Consider the following 14,742-nt stretch of genomic DNA (forward strand, 5'->3'; position numbering starts at 1 on the left):
ACAATGCCAGATAAGATATATGGACACTCCCTGCCTGTTTTCTGGACCCACTGGTTCTGCTAAAACACCCAACTGTACCTGTGAGATCTGTCTCACTCTAGTTACATGTTGGCTTCCTGAATGAATTGGGAGCTACCCTGATCTCATCAGCAAGCATTTGCCAAGTTATCTCTGAAGAAAGCCAAGGCTGGATCATAGTATGATTCAGAACTTCTAGAAGGCATCCATAAGTAGCCCTTGAGTAGCCAAAGCAGAGGGAATAGGCATATTGTTCTGCTAAGCCTCTGAATGGCTCACCTTCTCCTCCTGCTCAGGCCCCTTCTTGTACCCAGCTCTGCTTTTGCACCTCTCCAGGGAGGTTTGTGACTCAGTCCTGGAGAAGTAGGACAGTAGTGTGCAGGAAATGAAAACCTGGGGATACTAGTGTGCAGAATGAGGCAAGCACATGACAAAACAAAACTCTGGCAGGACCAACAGAGACTGCAGAAGAGTGCAGCCCATCCCTGAGTAAGTGGGGGGACCTCTTTGGGGCCTTCTCAACTCTCATAAGATCTGGATTTGTGAGACCCTGGTCCCTGATATGGACACTGGACAAAGCCCTCACACAGCCTCACCCTGCATCCTCATGGCCATGCCGTGGACAGGCTGCACAGCTATTTTAACCCCACAGGTAACTGAGGTCAAAAAACAGTAAGGGTCCTGCCTTTACCCACACAATGGGTACAGCTAAAACAAAACATGCACTGTTGATGCTGCAAAGAATGAATGACGTGGATAGAGGCCTGGCATGTGGTCACTGGAAAATATATTTTGAAGGTAATGATTCATTTAATCTGTGGCTGAAATAAGTATCATTTTCACTTTACTGACAGTGTTTATTCAGCATTTCCTATGTGCAGGGACCACTGAGCACTATGCAAATATTCAGTCACCTAATCCTTCCAACAGCTGTAGAAGGGGGGGTCTTCTGACTGTTGCCCATTTTAAAGATGAGGCAAGTAAGGTACAGAGAGGTTAAATAAAGCCCCTGAAGGAGACACAGGTGGGGGGGCATCACGGTTAAGAAATGAAGCTGTGCTCAGATTATCTTGATCCTGAGAAAAATTAAGGTTCCATCTATGCTAATTAATGGCTAGCCAGATTCTTCTTTTAAAACCCATCAAATACTGTATGTTCACCATCTCACATGTTAAGATAGAAAACAATGTATCTCTACCCTATGGCTCTCTGTTTCTTTAATCCATTGGGCTACTCCAGGATACAGTTAAGAGTAATCCCCTAGAAACAGATGAAAAGAAAAGCTAAATTCAGACATAACCTGAAATTCATTCTTCACCTAATTTGGGGGCAAAAGTGCTGATTGCTAGATTTTTTTTTTTTTTCCTGAGACTGATTTTGTATTATACTGGTAATGTGGAAAATGCCCTGCGGGAACCAGACAAGCCCACATGATCGCTGGAGGGCTGCAGAGGCCACTGCAGATGCCCTCCACCATCCAGGCAGGGCCCACCATGTAGTGGGAAAAGACTGGGCCTCCTGGGTCACACAGACCTGGATCCCTACCCTGTCTGAGCCTCAGCTTCCTCCTTTGTCAAATGGAGGTATCAGTAACACCCACACGCTAGGGCAGCTGCAAGGGCTGAATGAGGGGCTGTGTTTTCCTGGCAGACATAAAAGCCTGGCACACAGAAACACATTTTATATATTAGCTGTTTTTTTACTGGGGGCTTGTTGAAGAAAATCTGTCCTGTCATTCTGTCAGAGTTTACCCTACACTCCCAGCCTCGGTCCTCACACCTGTGAAAGTTCATGCTGGGGGGTGGCAGGGGGTACATGGAGTCAGCCAGGGCAGGCTTCTCAATTCTCTGCCTCTTCAGTGCAGACATCTCAGGCTTAGTTCTACAGCCACAGGGCCTAAACCATGCCTGGAAGAAAGACTGCCGGGTGGTGTAAATCAAGAGGGCCACACTGGCACCCAGCGTGCTGAGCTGAGGTGTCCCTGCTGTTCGCAATTGGACAAGCATCGCATTCCTATGCCTTGTTGCAGAGCCACCAGGCCTGGGTGCTGCAGGCTGCTGTCAGCACAAGTCCCCTGGCTGCACGTTTTCCACTTAATTTCCTGGGAAAGAGTCAAACAAAAGCACCTGTCGCTGAAAATTATCTCAAATTACTTGGACTCAGAGGAAAAAACCCTAGACTCTGCTGGCTGGAAGGAACCCCAAGGGTTCGTGTATGTCAAGCTCCAGTCTCTGAATTCAACTTGCTCCAGAAATAACAGCCTCTACCCACTCCTGAGCGTGGGAAGAGATCTAGAACAGCATTTCTCAAACTGTAAGGTGCACACAAGTCACTCGGGGATCTTGTAATGCAGATTCTGATTCAGTAAGTCTGGGGGTGCTGGGATTCTGCATTTCAAACAAGCTCCCAGGTGACACTGATGCTGCCCTCGCACAGAACACCTTAAGCGGGAAGGTTCTAGAGGGTCTGCTGCCCTCAGAATCTCCTGCGTTAGTAAGGTTAGGAGAGCACATGAGCAAATTGAGCTCTCCAAGGCAAAAGAGTTATTTATTTTCTCCAGGCATTGTGTCTAACCACAGGGCCTGATAACACCATAGGAAATATTTGTTGGATGGATGGACAGATGGATGGTTGCTGATATTGAGATCAAATGTGCAATCAGAAACAACTGGTAATTAATATACTGTCCTATAAATTATATAGCCGGTTAAAACGTCCTGGAGGGGAAAGGAAGGAGAAAGGAAGAAAGACAAGGATGGAGGGAGAGAGAAGAGATATCCATGAAAAGGAATCTCTGCACCCCACAACGTTTTCTTTTCCCCTCACCAGAACATCTTTTTAATTTAGCTTGATTTATGGACATGTGGCGCCCCTCTAGTGGACTATGAGGCCAGGCCCACATCTTTTTCCTAATCCCCGTGCCTAGCACAAGCGCTGGCTCTGGCAGAGCGCCACAAATACATCCATTATGAAATAAACAGGGCTAACAGCTCCATTCCTGAAACCTCTTCTTAGGTGCCAGACACTTCACACGGATGATCTCACTTAATCCTCACAACAAATGCATAAGGTCAGTACTAGTAACCCTGCCGAACAGATGAGGAAGAGAAGCTCAGGAGGATTACAGAAAAAGCCCAGCGTCAAACAATTCGAGGTCGGACACACAGCTCCAGGCTGCCATGCTCGGCACCAGGAGACAGCCAAGTTTCGCAAGGCCCAAAACTCACACATTTTGAGAGACCCTCTTGAAGGGAGACTATACCCAGAAAAAGTCCACTAGAGATTTATAAAAAACATATGCCATAGGGACACATGTCTGGGAGCCTCCCGGCAGGAGGGTCAGGGAGGGCTCTGCAGTTTGGGTTTCCATAGCTTCATGGCAAAACCACCTCTGATCTCAACACATGCAGGAAACATGGCAAAAAGGCAGAGGGGAGAGGGAAACAGGAAAGACAGGAAGGGATAAAAGGGGAGCAAAAGGAAGGAAAGGAGTGGGGATCTGGAGGGAATCTGAAGAGAAGGGTGGAAAGGAGAAAGAGCTCAGAGGCGGGACAGGAAGGCGCAGAGGGGCCTGCTGAGACTACCTCTGGATGAATGGGGGAAGGGAATAGAGCCCTCTTCTCTCTGCACTTCTGTGCTCCCACATTCTGTCGTGGGGAGAAATAGCAGGGTGAGGCCAGAGGCACAGGGGGTGAGAGAATTCACCAGAGACAGTGGAGAGCAGAAAAGGTGGAGTCACTGAAACACACTGCAAAGAGAAGCCGTGGGAGACACGGGAGAAGTCTGTGGGCAGAGGATTTGAGTCTCCTTTGTCCTCTGTTTTCGAGGGCTTTCTAAAGTGGGGTGCCATTTTGCACCAGTTATCTGCTGGGAGGTCTGGTCTCGGGGCACTGGCCTTTTACACAGTAACATGTCCTGGGCTGTGCTTCTGCACTCCTGAAGCCGGGCTGGTTATTCTGGCCATGGTGGTCAGTTTTATGGCCTTGAGCCCAAGGTAGCCTTATCAATTCCCTTATCTATTCAAGCCTCCCAAACCTACCTGCTGGGCAAGGAGTAGTTTTTTCTTTATTCAATGGTACCCATACACCTTCAACCTTGCAGCCTCCTCCCCCAGGCCACATCCTGCTCCTGTGCCTCCTTCCTTCAGGTTCTGAGAACCAGCACTGGAGCAGAAAAGGCTGAGTAAGCCTCACTCCACATGACACACCGGCAGCGTTCTTGCCCAGGCAGCCACCTTTTTCCTGGTTCATTTCCTGAGTGCCCAGCAAAGGGATGCAAACCTAAGCCAGATGTTCAGTCTGGGCATAGAGGAAGCAAGACCAGCGAAAGCCTGCTAGGTAGCTACTGGCGTCTCACTGTCTGACTGCTGGGGTCCTTCTGCAAAAGAGGGTGTCTGCTTGGATCTTTGTAGTCTGCCCCCTGAAGTCACCTGTTCTGAGATCACAGGCACTGACTCTGCCCCAAATTTGCAATTCTCAAGACCACAGCCCCACACTGGGAGACCCTCCAGACAGCCTAATGACAGAAAAGTCCAAGGCAGAGAGATCAGTTACATCTACTTGCTTCTGCTCAGCCAATCCCTAGCTCTTCCACGGGCCTCTCCCCAGACCATGATCTGGGGGCTTTTGGTCACTCCACCTGCTCATGTGCTGGCAGTGGAAAAAGACACAGGTTCAAGTCCAGTTCTGCCCAAAACTCAGGGTGACTGGATGCCAATCACTCCATCTCCACGAGCTATGAGGAAATCTCCTCAGCTTGTGGAATTAAAGAGAGGGCTGGTAGAAACATGTTGTCCATGAAGGGCCGGTCTATACCTCTAACCTGCCCTGGTCTCCAGGAAGCGCCAAGGCTGAGGAATTAACTTCCTTGTGTGTGCTCTTGGCTGCTTGGCTTTGCCTCTCTGGAACTTTGCTTCTTCACCCACAAAAGGGATGGGAGAAAACAGCTGCCCACATCTCTTCCAGCTCTCTGGTTCTGGGGCTCCCTGCACACCCCATGGCCAGGGGGCAGGTCGGGGCACAGGATGCGGCAGGATGAGACTCCAAAGTGACACTGTGAGGAGGGGAGATGGGGCCCAAGCCATTGCCAAAGTGTGGAAGCCCTGCCCTGGACAGCCTTGCTCCTGCTCCAGGGAAGGGGGCATCTCATCTTCTTAAGGGAAGAAACCTCTCCTCCGTGGGCTCCCCAATTCTGTAGCTACAATCCAGTTCTGGGGAGCAATAAATTCTATCACCCTCCCCAAAAAATTTCCCACAACCAGAGGCACACACCCAGTGGGAAGTCATGGAACTGGGGGCCTGGGGGGTAGGGCTCTTGAGCCTTTGTACACACCATCAGCCAACACCCAGTTGGGTGGAAGTCATTCAGGCGGGAAGGCTTTTTCGACATCTAGGTGTGTCACCTGTTCTGAAGCCAAGGGGCCAGTGAATGACTCCAGGTGTTGTTCCAGCCCCTAAGACCGGTGTCGGGTTACCAGACACATAATCATTCCAGTTTGGCAACTTCACCTGTAGGGTTGTTTTAATCTACTCGCCCCACAGTCCCCAAGTCACTCCTGGAATACAGCGGTGAAGACGGCTCCCTAAGGGGAGAGGGATGTTGTCCATCAGGGACGAAGACCTGCCCTAAACCAGGGCCTCCTCCAGCCAGTGCTGCCCAGGATGCGCTAACCTGCTGGCCAGCCAGGCCACTCCAGGTAGACCACCCCCCCTCTTTGGACGTGGGTTGCCAACCTCAGCTCCAGGCCTCAGAGTCATCGGGAAGATCCCAGAGCCAGCATGGTGAGTGTGGGGTCCTCTGCTCTGAAGATGGGGGGAGGACCGGTCTCCCTATACATGGCCTTCAGGCAAACCGAAGGATCACCAGCTGAGAATTTTGTAACACCTTCTGGGTTAAGAGAGAGGTAACACCCAACACCCCTACACGCCAGCCCTTTAGACGTCTTAGTGGCCACCTGCCTCCTCTCTCCCTCTGCTGCCGAAGCCCTTGAACCAGAACCTCAGAAGCCGAGATGCAGAGGCACAGGCTGCCTCATTGACTCCCCTTCTTAAATCCCCCTGCTCTCTTGCCCAGTGTCTCCTCAGCTGTTGGCTAGAGGCTGGCACTGTTCTTCCAAGGGCAAGGGGCAGCTGTGATGCACAGTGGCCCTCTGCCACCTCCCTGGGGAAAGAGACTCCTCTTTTTAAAGAAAACAGTGGCGAATTGCCTCCACGCCACATAGAATGTTTTCAGGGATCTATTTAGTCTCTTCTTAGGCCCCCGTCCTATTTCCTCCTCTGCATATGGGGCTGCTTCACTGTCTTGGGGCAGAAATTCAATCCCAATTGTCAAGGAAGACAATGAGGTCAGGGAGGGGAGAGAGAATAGCCAGATCTGAGGTAGAAACCCAGGGAATCTTCTAATCCCTGGTTAAGATGCTGCAGTTGCTAAAGGAAAGGGGAGGGAAAGGAACTGAAGAAAAGGGGAACATTCCATTCAGGAGGGCAAAGTGACCTGCTGGGGCACCAGCCCAAGCATTTCCCACTCCTGCAACAGAAAAGTCTACCACCCCTCTAGCCCCAGTGCGGGCTTGCTGAGGGTCAGAAAAGGGCAGGGAGGGGTCTGCCTGCAGGCTGTGAGCTGCTTCTTGGTGGCCCTGGAGAAGCCGGGGCCTCTCTTGGGGGAGCCTCACAGAGGGTGAAGCAGGGCAGGTTACTGGAGCACTTGTAGAATCAAGTGGACACATGGCCAGCTCTCTAATTAGCAGTTTAGTCTTGAGCCCACTCTTCCTGAGACTCATTTTCTCCCTCTGTGAGATGGAAATATTATCTATGCCATCCCCTACGCACACACCAGTTAGAGGAATGACTGATGGGATAATAACAGATGGGAACAGACTCTGTAAACCACAAAGCCCTGCAGAAATGTAAGGACTAATGACTAAAGAGGAATCCACGCCAGGCACGACAGGTGGGCTGCCTGACCAACCTGACCTTTCTGCTTCCAGGCAGAGAGCCGGGCCTTGCTGTGTGCTGAGGGAGCGCAGCGGGCACACTGAGAAAGAGGGGCCACACCTGGAGCCCAAGGCCAGGCAGCAGTGTGGCCAGGATCCAGGGTAGAACCAGGGAGCTTCTGGCCCCTGAGCGAGGCATGAAACCACCCGTGCCTAATAACCCTGTCATCTCCCGCTAATGAGGCCAAGACAACCATAGCTCCCAGCCCTGGGGAGAGACACAACTCCTGCCCTGGCCCAGCTCTGCCTTTCCCAGCCCCTCCCGGCCTTCTCCCTCACCCTAGGCCCCTCCCTAGGCAGAGGCAAACCCGTGCATGGTTGCTGCTCCTCAGCACAGTTCTCCCTCAAACCTATGCAACTGGATATGCCCAGTGAGAGCCAAGGGGGCGGGGGGGGGGGGTGTGAGTTCAACCTCTGTCCCCCAGGGGAATGTGTCCCTTGACATGTAGGCTACAGCTGAGTCATAGAGGGAAGCCTGGAACGTGGGATTGATCCCCCTGGCCCAGGAGACAGCAGACACACCAGAGAAGGTGTTGACCCCTGAGGTCTCTCTGAGCCCCTGACTGCTCAGAGGGAAGTGAATCCTCCCTACTGGCTCCTCCTTGCAGTGCCTGATGTGCAAGGGGGTTGCTGGGCTTGGACAGGACTCAGGAACGTGGCAGGTCTCATGCTGGCAGCAGGGGTCTGGGAATACAGGCAGGGTCCACCTCAGGCTGAGGCAGAGTCCAGGAACCCACTCACCCTGGTGGTCCATTTGGAGCTCTTTGACAACAGACCAAGGGCTGGGCAGTGGAAAGACTAGGGAGCAAGGTCGGCAAAGAAGGGCTGGGCCCCATCTGCTCTCAAACACCGTTACCACCTGGATGAGGGCCTCAATGTTCCTGTGACCCTAAAGCAGCTCTCTCCATCCAACCAACTGCATGAGTCCCTGCTATGGGCCAGCCTCCAGAAGCCAGGGAAGAGAGCATCAGGGTACAGGCCTAGGTTGTGCCCTAGAGGTGCTCAAAATCCAGAGGAAGGGCTGTTTAAGCAGGAGCCTCAGCAAGTGTGACAGGTCCAACACCAGGGCTGACTGCAAGATCCCATGGGGACAGAGGAGACAGAAAAGGCTCTCTGAAGTGATTGGGCAGTGACCCAGAAGAGAAAGTCTTTGCACTGGACTTGAAGGCAGGGCAAGCTCTCCCCAAGCAGAGAAGGTGGAAGGGTTTCCCAGGCAGAGAGAACCACATGAGAAAGGCAAGAAAGAGTGGAGAGGGGACAAGAGGGAGGTTGCTATAACTACAGCATCAAGGACAGGGAGCAGAGGGGGACATGGCTAAGAGTGGGCTTTATGGGTGTCAGTGCAGACCCCTACATCAAGTTCAGGTTCAGGGTCTCTACCATGAGCTAGTGGGGCTGGGCTAGTGGGCCCTGGCAGCTGCCAGGGGCTTTACTTTGGACTGAGTCACCTGCAGAATTGCACACAGGCCTCCCTTCCCCCACCAGGCAGATCGGCAGGTATCCAGCTACGTTGCTTCCTCCCAGCGTGCCTCTCTGTGCCTACACAAGACTTGCTGGTAAGAGCAAGCCGACATGAGTCCTGCTGTCACGCAGCTTAGCGTCTAGAGCCTAGAGCAGTAGAGGGTGGGGAAGAATAGAAAGTTAGCACATCAATAAGCGCACAAACTCCCATCTTACTAATTATGAGATGCGATCTGAGATGCTGCAATCCGGGAGCAAGATGAACCATATCCAGAGGCCAGGGGAGGCAGAGGGCTGCATGGGGGTTCACACCTCCCACTGGGCAACTGAGGATGCCAGGGGAACATGGATGAAGAGAGATGAGGGACCGAAGCAGAGCTCAGAAACTGCACACACTTTCCCAGGACAGCAGGAGACACACGCACTCAGGCCTGTGGATCTTCCTGAGCCTCTCAGGTTTCCCAGTTGTTCCCCTCCCCTCTCCTGCGTGCTCAGATAAAAACATCTGCCTCAATCAAGCATCTCAAGCCCCAAGCAATGGCTCCCCAACACCCCACAACCTGATATGTACCTGACCCCCTGCCACATTTTTTTATAAACATGTTGCCACCAGACAGGAGTTCGTTCAAGACAGAGCCTCAGTCTTTTCCATCTTTTAGTGCCAATCTTAGCACAGATCCTGAACTGTGAGTCAGCATCTGATCAATTTGGTGAATGAATAACAAATAGATGACAAAGGATTGACTCCCATATGAGCAGCCTTCGGGTTTATTTGGCACCGAAAACATTAGCCAAATCTGATTGGAAACCATGCCAGTTTCTACCAGAGGTGTTACATGGTGTTTTCATCCCAGATGGGACTAGACTGAGGGAGGGACAGGCCTCAGCCCGCCTGGAAACCCTAGAGATGGATGGGGGGAGAGTCTGAGTAGAGCCCATGGGACAACTCCCCTGGATGACGTGCGTAATTCCACCTCGCCATCTGCAGCCCTGACTAACTATCATGATTACAGTGAGAAATTTGTAAACAAGACTCAAAACCACAACACCCCTCCCTGGCCCTCCCTCCCAGCACCACTTCTGGCATCCTAGCATAATCCATATAATCCATATGCAACCGGGAACTCTCACAGGACAGTAGATGAAAGGGACACTGGAGACAGAAGGCAAGAGATTGCAATGACACCTGTCCAGGTGGGCCCCTGTCCAGGGGTGGCAGCAGTGTCCTCCGTCATAAATGTCCTGCACGACGTTGTGGTTGGGCCCTGCCTGCTGCTTTAGGCATTTCCTGCCACCTCGCTTGCGCCCCTATTATGGGCATTCACACATTTAGCATGTGTTGCCTGAGCAGACACTCTGCTAGGCGCTGGCAAGATGCTGGAAGATTCCGAGAAAACACCAAATCAAAGTCCTCTGTTCTCTATTACATGCCATAGATGGAAGAGAGGTGGGTAAACATCCTTCCCCCACCTCAGCACAGCAGGATGTTCATTCACCCATGGAACGTCACCAAGAAGGGGGCAACGTAACTGACGTCACCCTCCTCTCATCTTCGTCCCATTCTCGCCCTGACGCATGGGGACTTCATGCATGATCCCATCTCTGATACCTGGGGAGGAAGGTCCCGCAGGCTGTTGTGGGGACTGATTCTGCTGAGGAGGAATCACTGTGTTCTACAGAAGACAAACACAACTGCAGCGACATCTTGTCTTTCCCAAAATCAGCATTTTGCAGCTTAATAAGCACAGTCACATCCAGAATCTCCTGAATTCCACCAACTCCCAGGCATGGTGGTCCTCATGCTACAGAAGAGGACATCAAGGCTCAAAGCAAATTAAAAGGGCCCCTTAGCTATGAAGAGCCTGGGCTGGGACTTGCAGAGCAAGTGCCCTGCTTTGTCATTTATGCCCTCCTTCTTCTCCAAGATGTGATCTGGATGTGACCATAAGACCTGAACTAGAAATGAAAATTTGAGGGCCTCCCTGGTGGTGCAAAATGTTAAGCACTGCACTATGAAGCAATTTGCAGCCACTGCAGCATGAGTTCGATGGCTGGCCGGCCAGAGAAACACACATGGTGAAGCAGACCTCTACTGTCTCACCCACTGCTCCCCTCAGCAGTGTGTTTCAGTCGGTCTACATGCTCTGTTCCCCACTCTGTCTCTGGTGAATCCTCTTACCCCCCATCCTCTCTGGCCTGTGCCCCAGCTCTTGCATGCATAAATAAATAATTCTTTAAAAAAAAAGAGAGAAATGAGAACTTGAAACTGAACTGGAATCCACAGAACTGGGGAACACCCCGATTCTCTACCTAGAAGCAGACAGATTTTGTAACAAAGCACTTTGAATGAAGATTGCATCAGCTGGCACAATCGTGAGGAGGGAGAACAATGTTTCTGCAAGACCACATCCCTCACTAGAGGTCACTAAGAAGGAAATAAACACAAGGAGAAAAGAAACCAGTGGGCATAATTAACTGAAGACTTTCAAGGAGACTAAGAAAAGTTTCATTCTCCATGCTGCTTAGGAAAGGGGGAAAAAAAAACCCCAAGATACCATGAGATCATTAAGGATAGAGAACTGATTATCAAAGAAAAAAATTATGAGTAAATCAGATCTAGGACTAGTCTTATCTATAGGAGGAGGCAACAGAAGTTCCAGGTGAATAGCAAGTTCTTAGAATCACAGGCCCCGAGGAAAGGACCTTAGAGGCTGTCTAGATAAGTGGTTCCCCCAAACTGGTTTAAGCCTTAGAGTCCTGTGACCCATTGAAATCTATTGCAGACCGCCCATGTGAAAACCAGAGCTGCAGCCTCTGAAAGCACTGTGACCCCTCATCCACTGCACACATCCCTGCCAGGCAGCAACCACTGGGGGCTCCAAAGAGTCTCCCAGGGGTGCCAAAGAGCCCTTACCAGGGCTTGCTCTATCCACTGTGGAGCCTCCCCACCCATCCCCATCACGCTGTTCCTCATATATCCCTGCTGCATCCAACATTCTCCCTTCTGCTGGGTGGAAGCAGGCTCTCTGTAACTTCCTTGTTCTTCCTCAGCATGGTCTCTGCCTCTTCCTTGACATGGTCCTACACATACTAAAGCACCCCTGTAGGGGTCCTGCTACTGCAGGTGGTCTCCACCCTGCATCCTCCACTCTTTTTTCAGAGGGAGGCCACACAGTCACTTGACGTCACATCGGGTCCTCTAACTGCCCTGGTCACTCTCCCCTGGTGCACTCTGTTGAGTCCCCTCCAGATGTCAGCCCCCTTGACCCTCATGAAACCATCAAAACCGCTACCATTTGTTCAGCTCCTGAACATCACAGACATCCCAGCCCTCTAATAGGACCTTTCCCATTGATAATGGTTTTTGAGTAGCTACTATGTCAGGCACTTGCTAGTTCTATATTAGTATTGTTATCAATTATTAACAGAATGGAATCTGTGTTCTATGAATATAAGGATTTTGCCTCCTTTGTTCACTACTATATATATCCAGCCCCCCAATACTGCCTGACTGAATGGATAAAGTATTAGTATTAGTGCGTTATTACTATACTACATTTATTGCACACTTACCACATAAAAGGCAATTATCACATGCTATGCATATTTTGGTGTCATAAACAGGAAGACTCATTTCCTTTCTCTCTCTCTAATACACAAACACACACACACACACACACACACACAACACACACACATACCCGCCCGCACATAGGACTGAGGCTCATAGTCACTAAACACCTTGCCTCACTTAGGCCTTGCTCCATTCCACTGTAAAGCTCCCTACCAGACATCAACCCATAAGGAAAAACTTCAGAGTTAGTGAGTGGGCAGGAAAGTGATAAAGGAGCTTTGGGTTATGCAACAGCAAAGTAATTTATGCAGAGGAGAGGGAACACACAGTTGATAGGATCACGCGTTCGGAGTTCACAGGAGAGGCTGGAGTCACCCAGCCCTTTGCTGCTGCAACAGCCAAGCCTGCCCACCAGGGCTGCTTCTTGGCAAGCATCTGGAACAAGTTAGGATGCTCAGTCTCGCCCTTACAGAACTGCCACGCAGATGCCCTTCAAAGACCTCCAGGACAACTGTCACTCAGGGGACTAATGTTCACATACTAAAATCCTCTCTAGTTCCAGCCCACACCAGGCTCCCGGCCTCACTTAATCCTAACCAACAACCCTGGGAAGCAGATTTCATCCTCCTCATTTTCAGATGAGGAAAGACTTCGAAAAACTGTGTCATTGATCCAAGTCCACGCGGCCAGGAATGGGCACAACTGGGGCAGGGCAGAGCTCCTGACTTGGCTGAGCAGGAGAGGGAACAAGGACAACCCCTCGACCAGAGCAGCTGAGACCCCTAAACCACAAAGACCACCAAGGGGAACCATGAGCAAGTCCGTAAAATTATGAGAGGACCAATGCAGTCCTGTGGGCTTGAAAGGGGGCTTCGGAACTTGCAGGGGCACTGACACAACCCTCCCCACTACCTAGCTGTGTCACGGCCAGTGTACTCAGATCGGGTGTTTGCTTGGGCAGCACCTATACTAGAAATGGAACAATACTCAGAGTGGGCTCCAGAGGAGGAAACAGTCCAAGAGATGTTCTGATTTGCCTGCGTTGTTAAGCAGGTAAATAGCAGAGTGGGACTTCCAAACACAAAGTCCCTCTTCCCTCCCTGCCACTTCCCTCCACGTGGAAATTTAAAGGACAATTCTGGACAAGCAAAGAGAGTGCATGACTTTTCAATGGCAGGAGACTTTTGTGGGATCCTTTCCTAAACATCAGCCTGCAGCAAAGATGGCAGCTCCTAAGTTCAGGGAATTTGCTGATGGAAGTGAAGGTCCATCAGCCCTTCTCACCCCAAATCCCTAAAGGCTCCTGCGTAGAGGACTTGATCACTGATGACCTTCTGGTGTCCCTCGAGCCCTTGTCCTCAGTGTGTGGAAAGGGGAGGCAGCTTCCAGGCCATCAGACCAGGGAAGGGAGAGTAGGCCGAAGGGACCCAACACCCTGGGGCAGAAAGGACACGGAACAAAGCTGAATTGCTGAGAACTCAGAAAGCCCTTGGAGAACAGGCTGCTACCCAAGACAAAGGTTAGGTGGAGGATATTTGAAGAGCTACTGTTGACAGTCATGTCACCTGGAGGAAACTGGTCCTCCTTTAGTTTGACTTAGCGTACCTGGAAGCTACTAATACTTCCCTCCTGTCCTTCACACTCATGCCATGAGACCTGATAGCCTAACAACTATCAGGTTGTTAGGGACAGATAGCCTAACAACTCTGTGCCTCAGTGTCCCCATTTGTGAAAAGGAATAGCTACACCTCCGCCCTCTACCAGGGCCATAGCTCCAGTTAAGCACTCTGCCAGAACACAAAGGTTGATTCTTAAATGACTGCAACTGAACAGGCTGGCAGCAGGACAATGGCAGGCCACCTGACACCTCCCGTCTGCCCCGGGCCCTGCCCTGGAGCCATTATGTGCTGACAGGGGGGCTGAGGTGTTCAGCTCAAATTGCCAACAGGTCAGCACCTATGTGGCTTAGAACAAGGCAAAATGGTTTCTAATGTAGCAGCCGAGGCTGAGGTTAGACCTAAAGGAAAAGGCACTGCTAACAAGGCGCAGGGAGTGGAAATGTTTCCTGAGGCTCCGTCATGTGAGATCTTGGGGTCCCACCTATGTGTGGGCCAGGCTGGGGGAAATCTATGTGGAGACAGAACAGTTCAGAGGATACTTGAAAGCCAGCATGATTTCCATGGCTGAGAACCTGCCACGCACTCAGGGCTGCCGCACCACAGGCAGGCTTGTGTTTGGACACCCAATTCTCCTCCCCTCTCTCCTGACCACCAGCCCTCAGGTCCCCTCGCCTCACCTTACCTGTCATGGCTAAGACACCCAAGAGAGAGGGGACTCGCTCCACTTTGGCAAAAGCATCAAACTGTGCTCTCCCAGCTGCAGCTGCTAGCCATCGGGTTGAGAGTGGGATGCAGGTTCAGGGGTCCAAGAGCAGTGCTGCCAGGCTGGAAACAACCCCCTGAGCACTTGAGCACCTGAGTACCGGCAACTGAGCCCCACTCGGCACCCCACACAGCAAGGCGACTCAGAGTAGCATCTGGGTCTCCTGACTCACCTGAGAGCGCTCCCCACCCTCTCCTCTGGGTTCCCCGCACCCCTATCCATCTCGCTCATCTCAACAACCTAGCAGCCACCTGCCAGGGCCACAAAGGACCTGTTTATCCCATCACTTAGCAACAGCAGGATCCCTGGCTCTGGG

The 14,742-nt window shown here is 51.4% G+C and overlaps 1 protein-coding gene across 3 annotated transcripts in view; it reads right to left on the reverse strand.

Moving 5' to 3' along the window:
- Positions 1–14,368, reverse strand: part of SMIM35 (small integral membrane protein 35) — a 59,018-nt gene extending 44,650 nt beyond the window's left edge. For all 3 annotated transcript variants that reach the window (XR_005124181.2, XM_054693135.1, XM_054693134.1), the window contains exon 1: positions 14,346–14,368. Coding sequence is in view for 2 of the 3 variants with exons in the window: in XM_054693135.1 (XP_054549110.1) it covers positions 14,346–14,352 (7 nt within the window). In the remaining variant the exon portion in view is untranslated. The remainder of the gene's footprint in view (positions 1–14,345) is intronic.
- Positions 14,369–14,742: the final 374 nt, after the last annotated feature.

This window comes from Talpa occidentalis, unplaced genomic scaffold (genome assembly GCF_014898055.3).
Source record: "Talpa occidentalis isolate TD23 unplaced genomic scaffold, MPIMG_talOcc4v2.1 talOcc4.12, whole genome shotgun sequence".
NCBI classification, from domain to species: domain Eukaryota; kingdom Metazoa; phylum Chordata; class Mammalia; order Eulipotyphla; family Talpidae; genus Talpa; species Talpa occidentalis.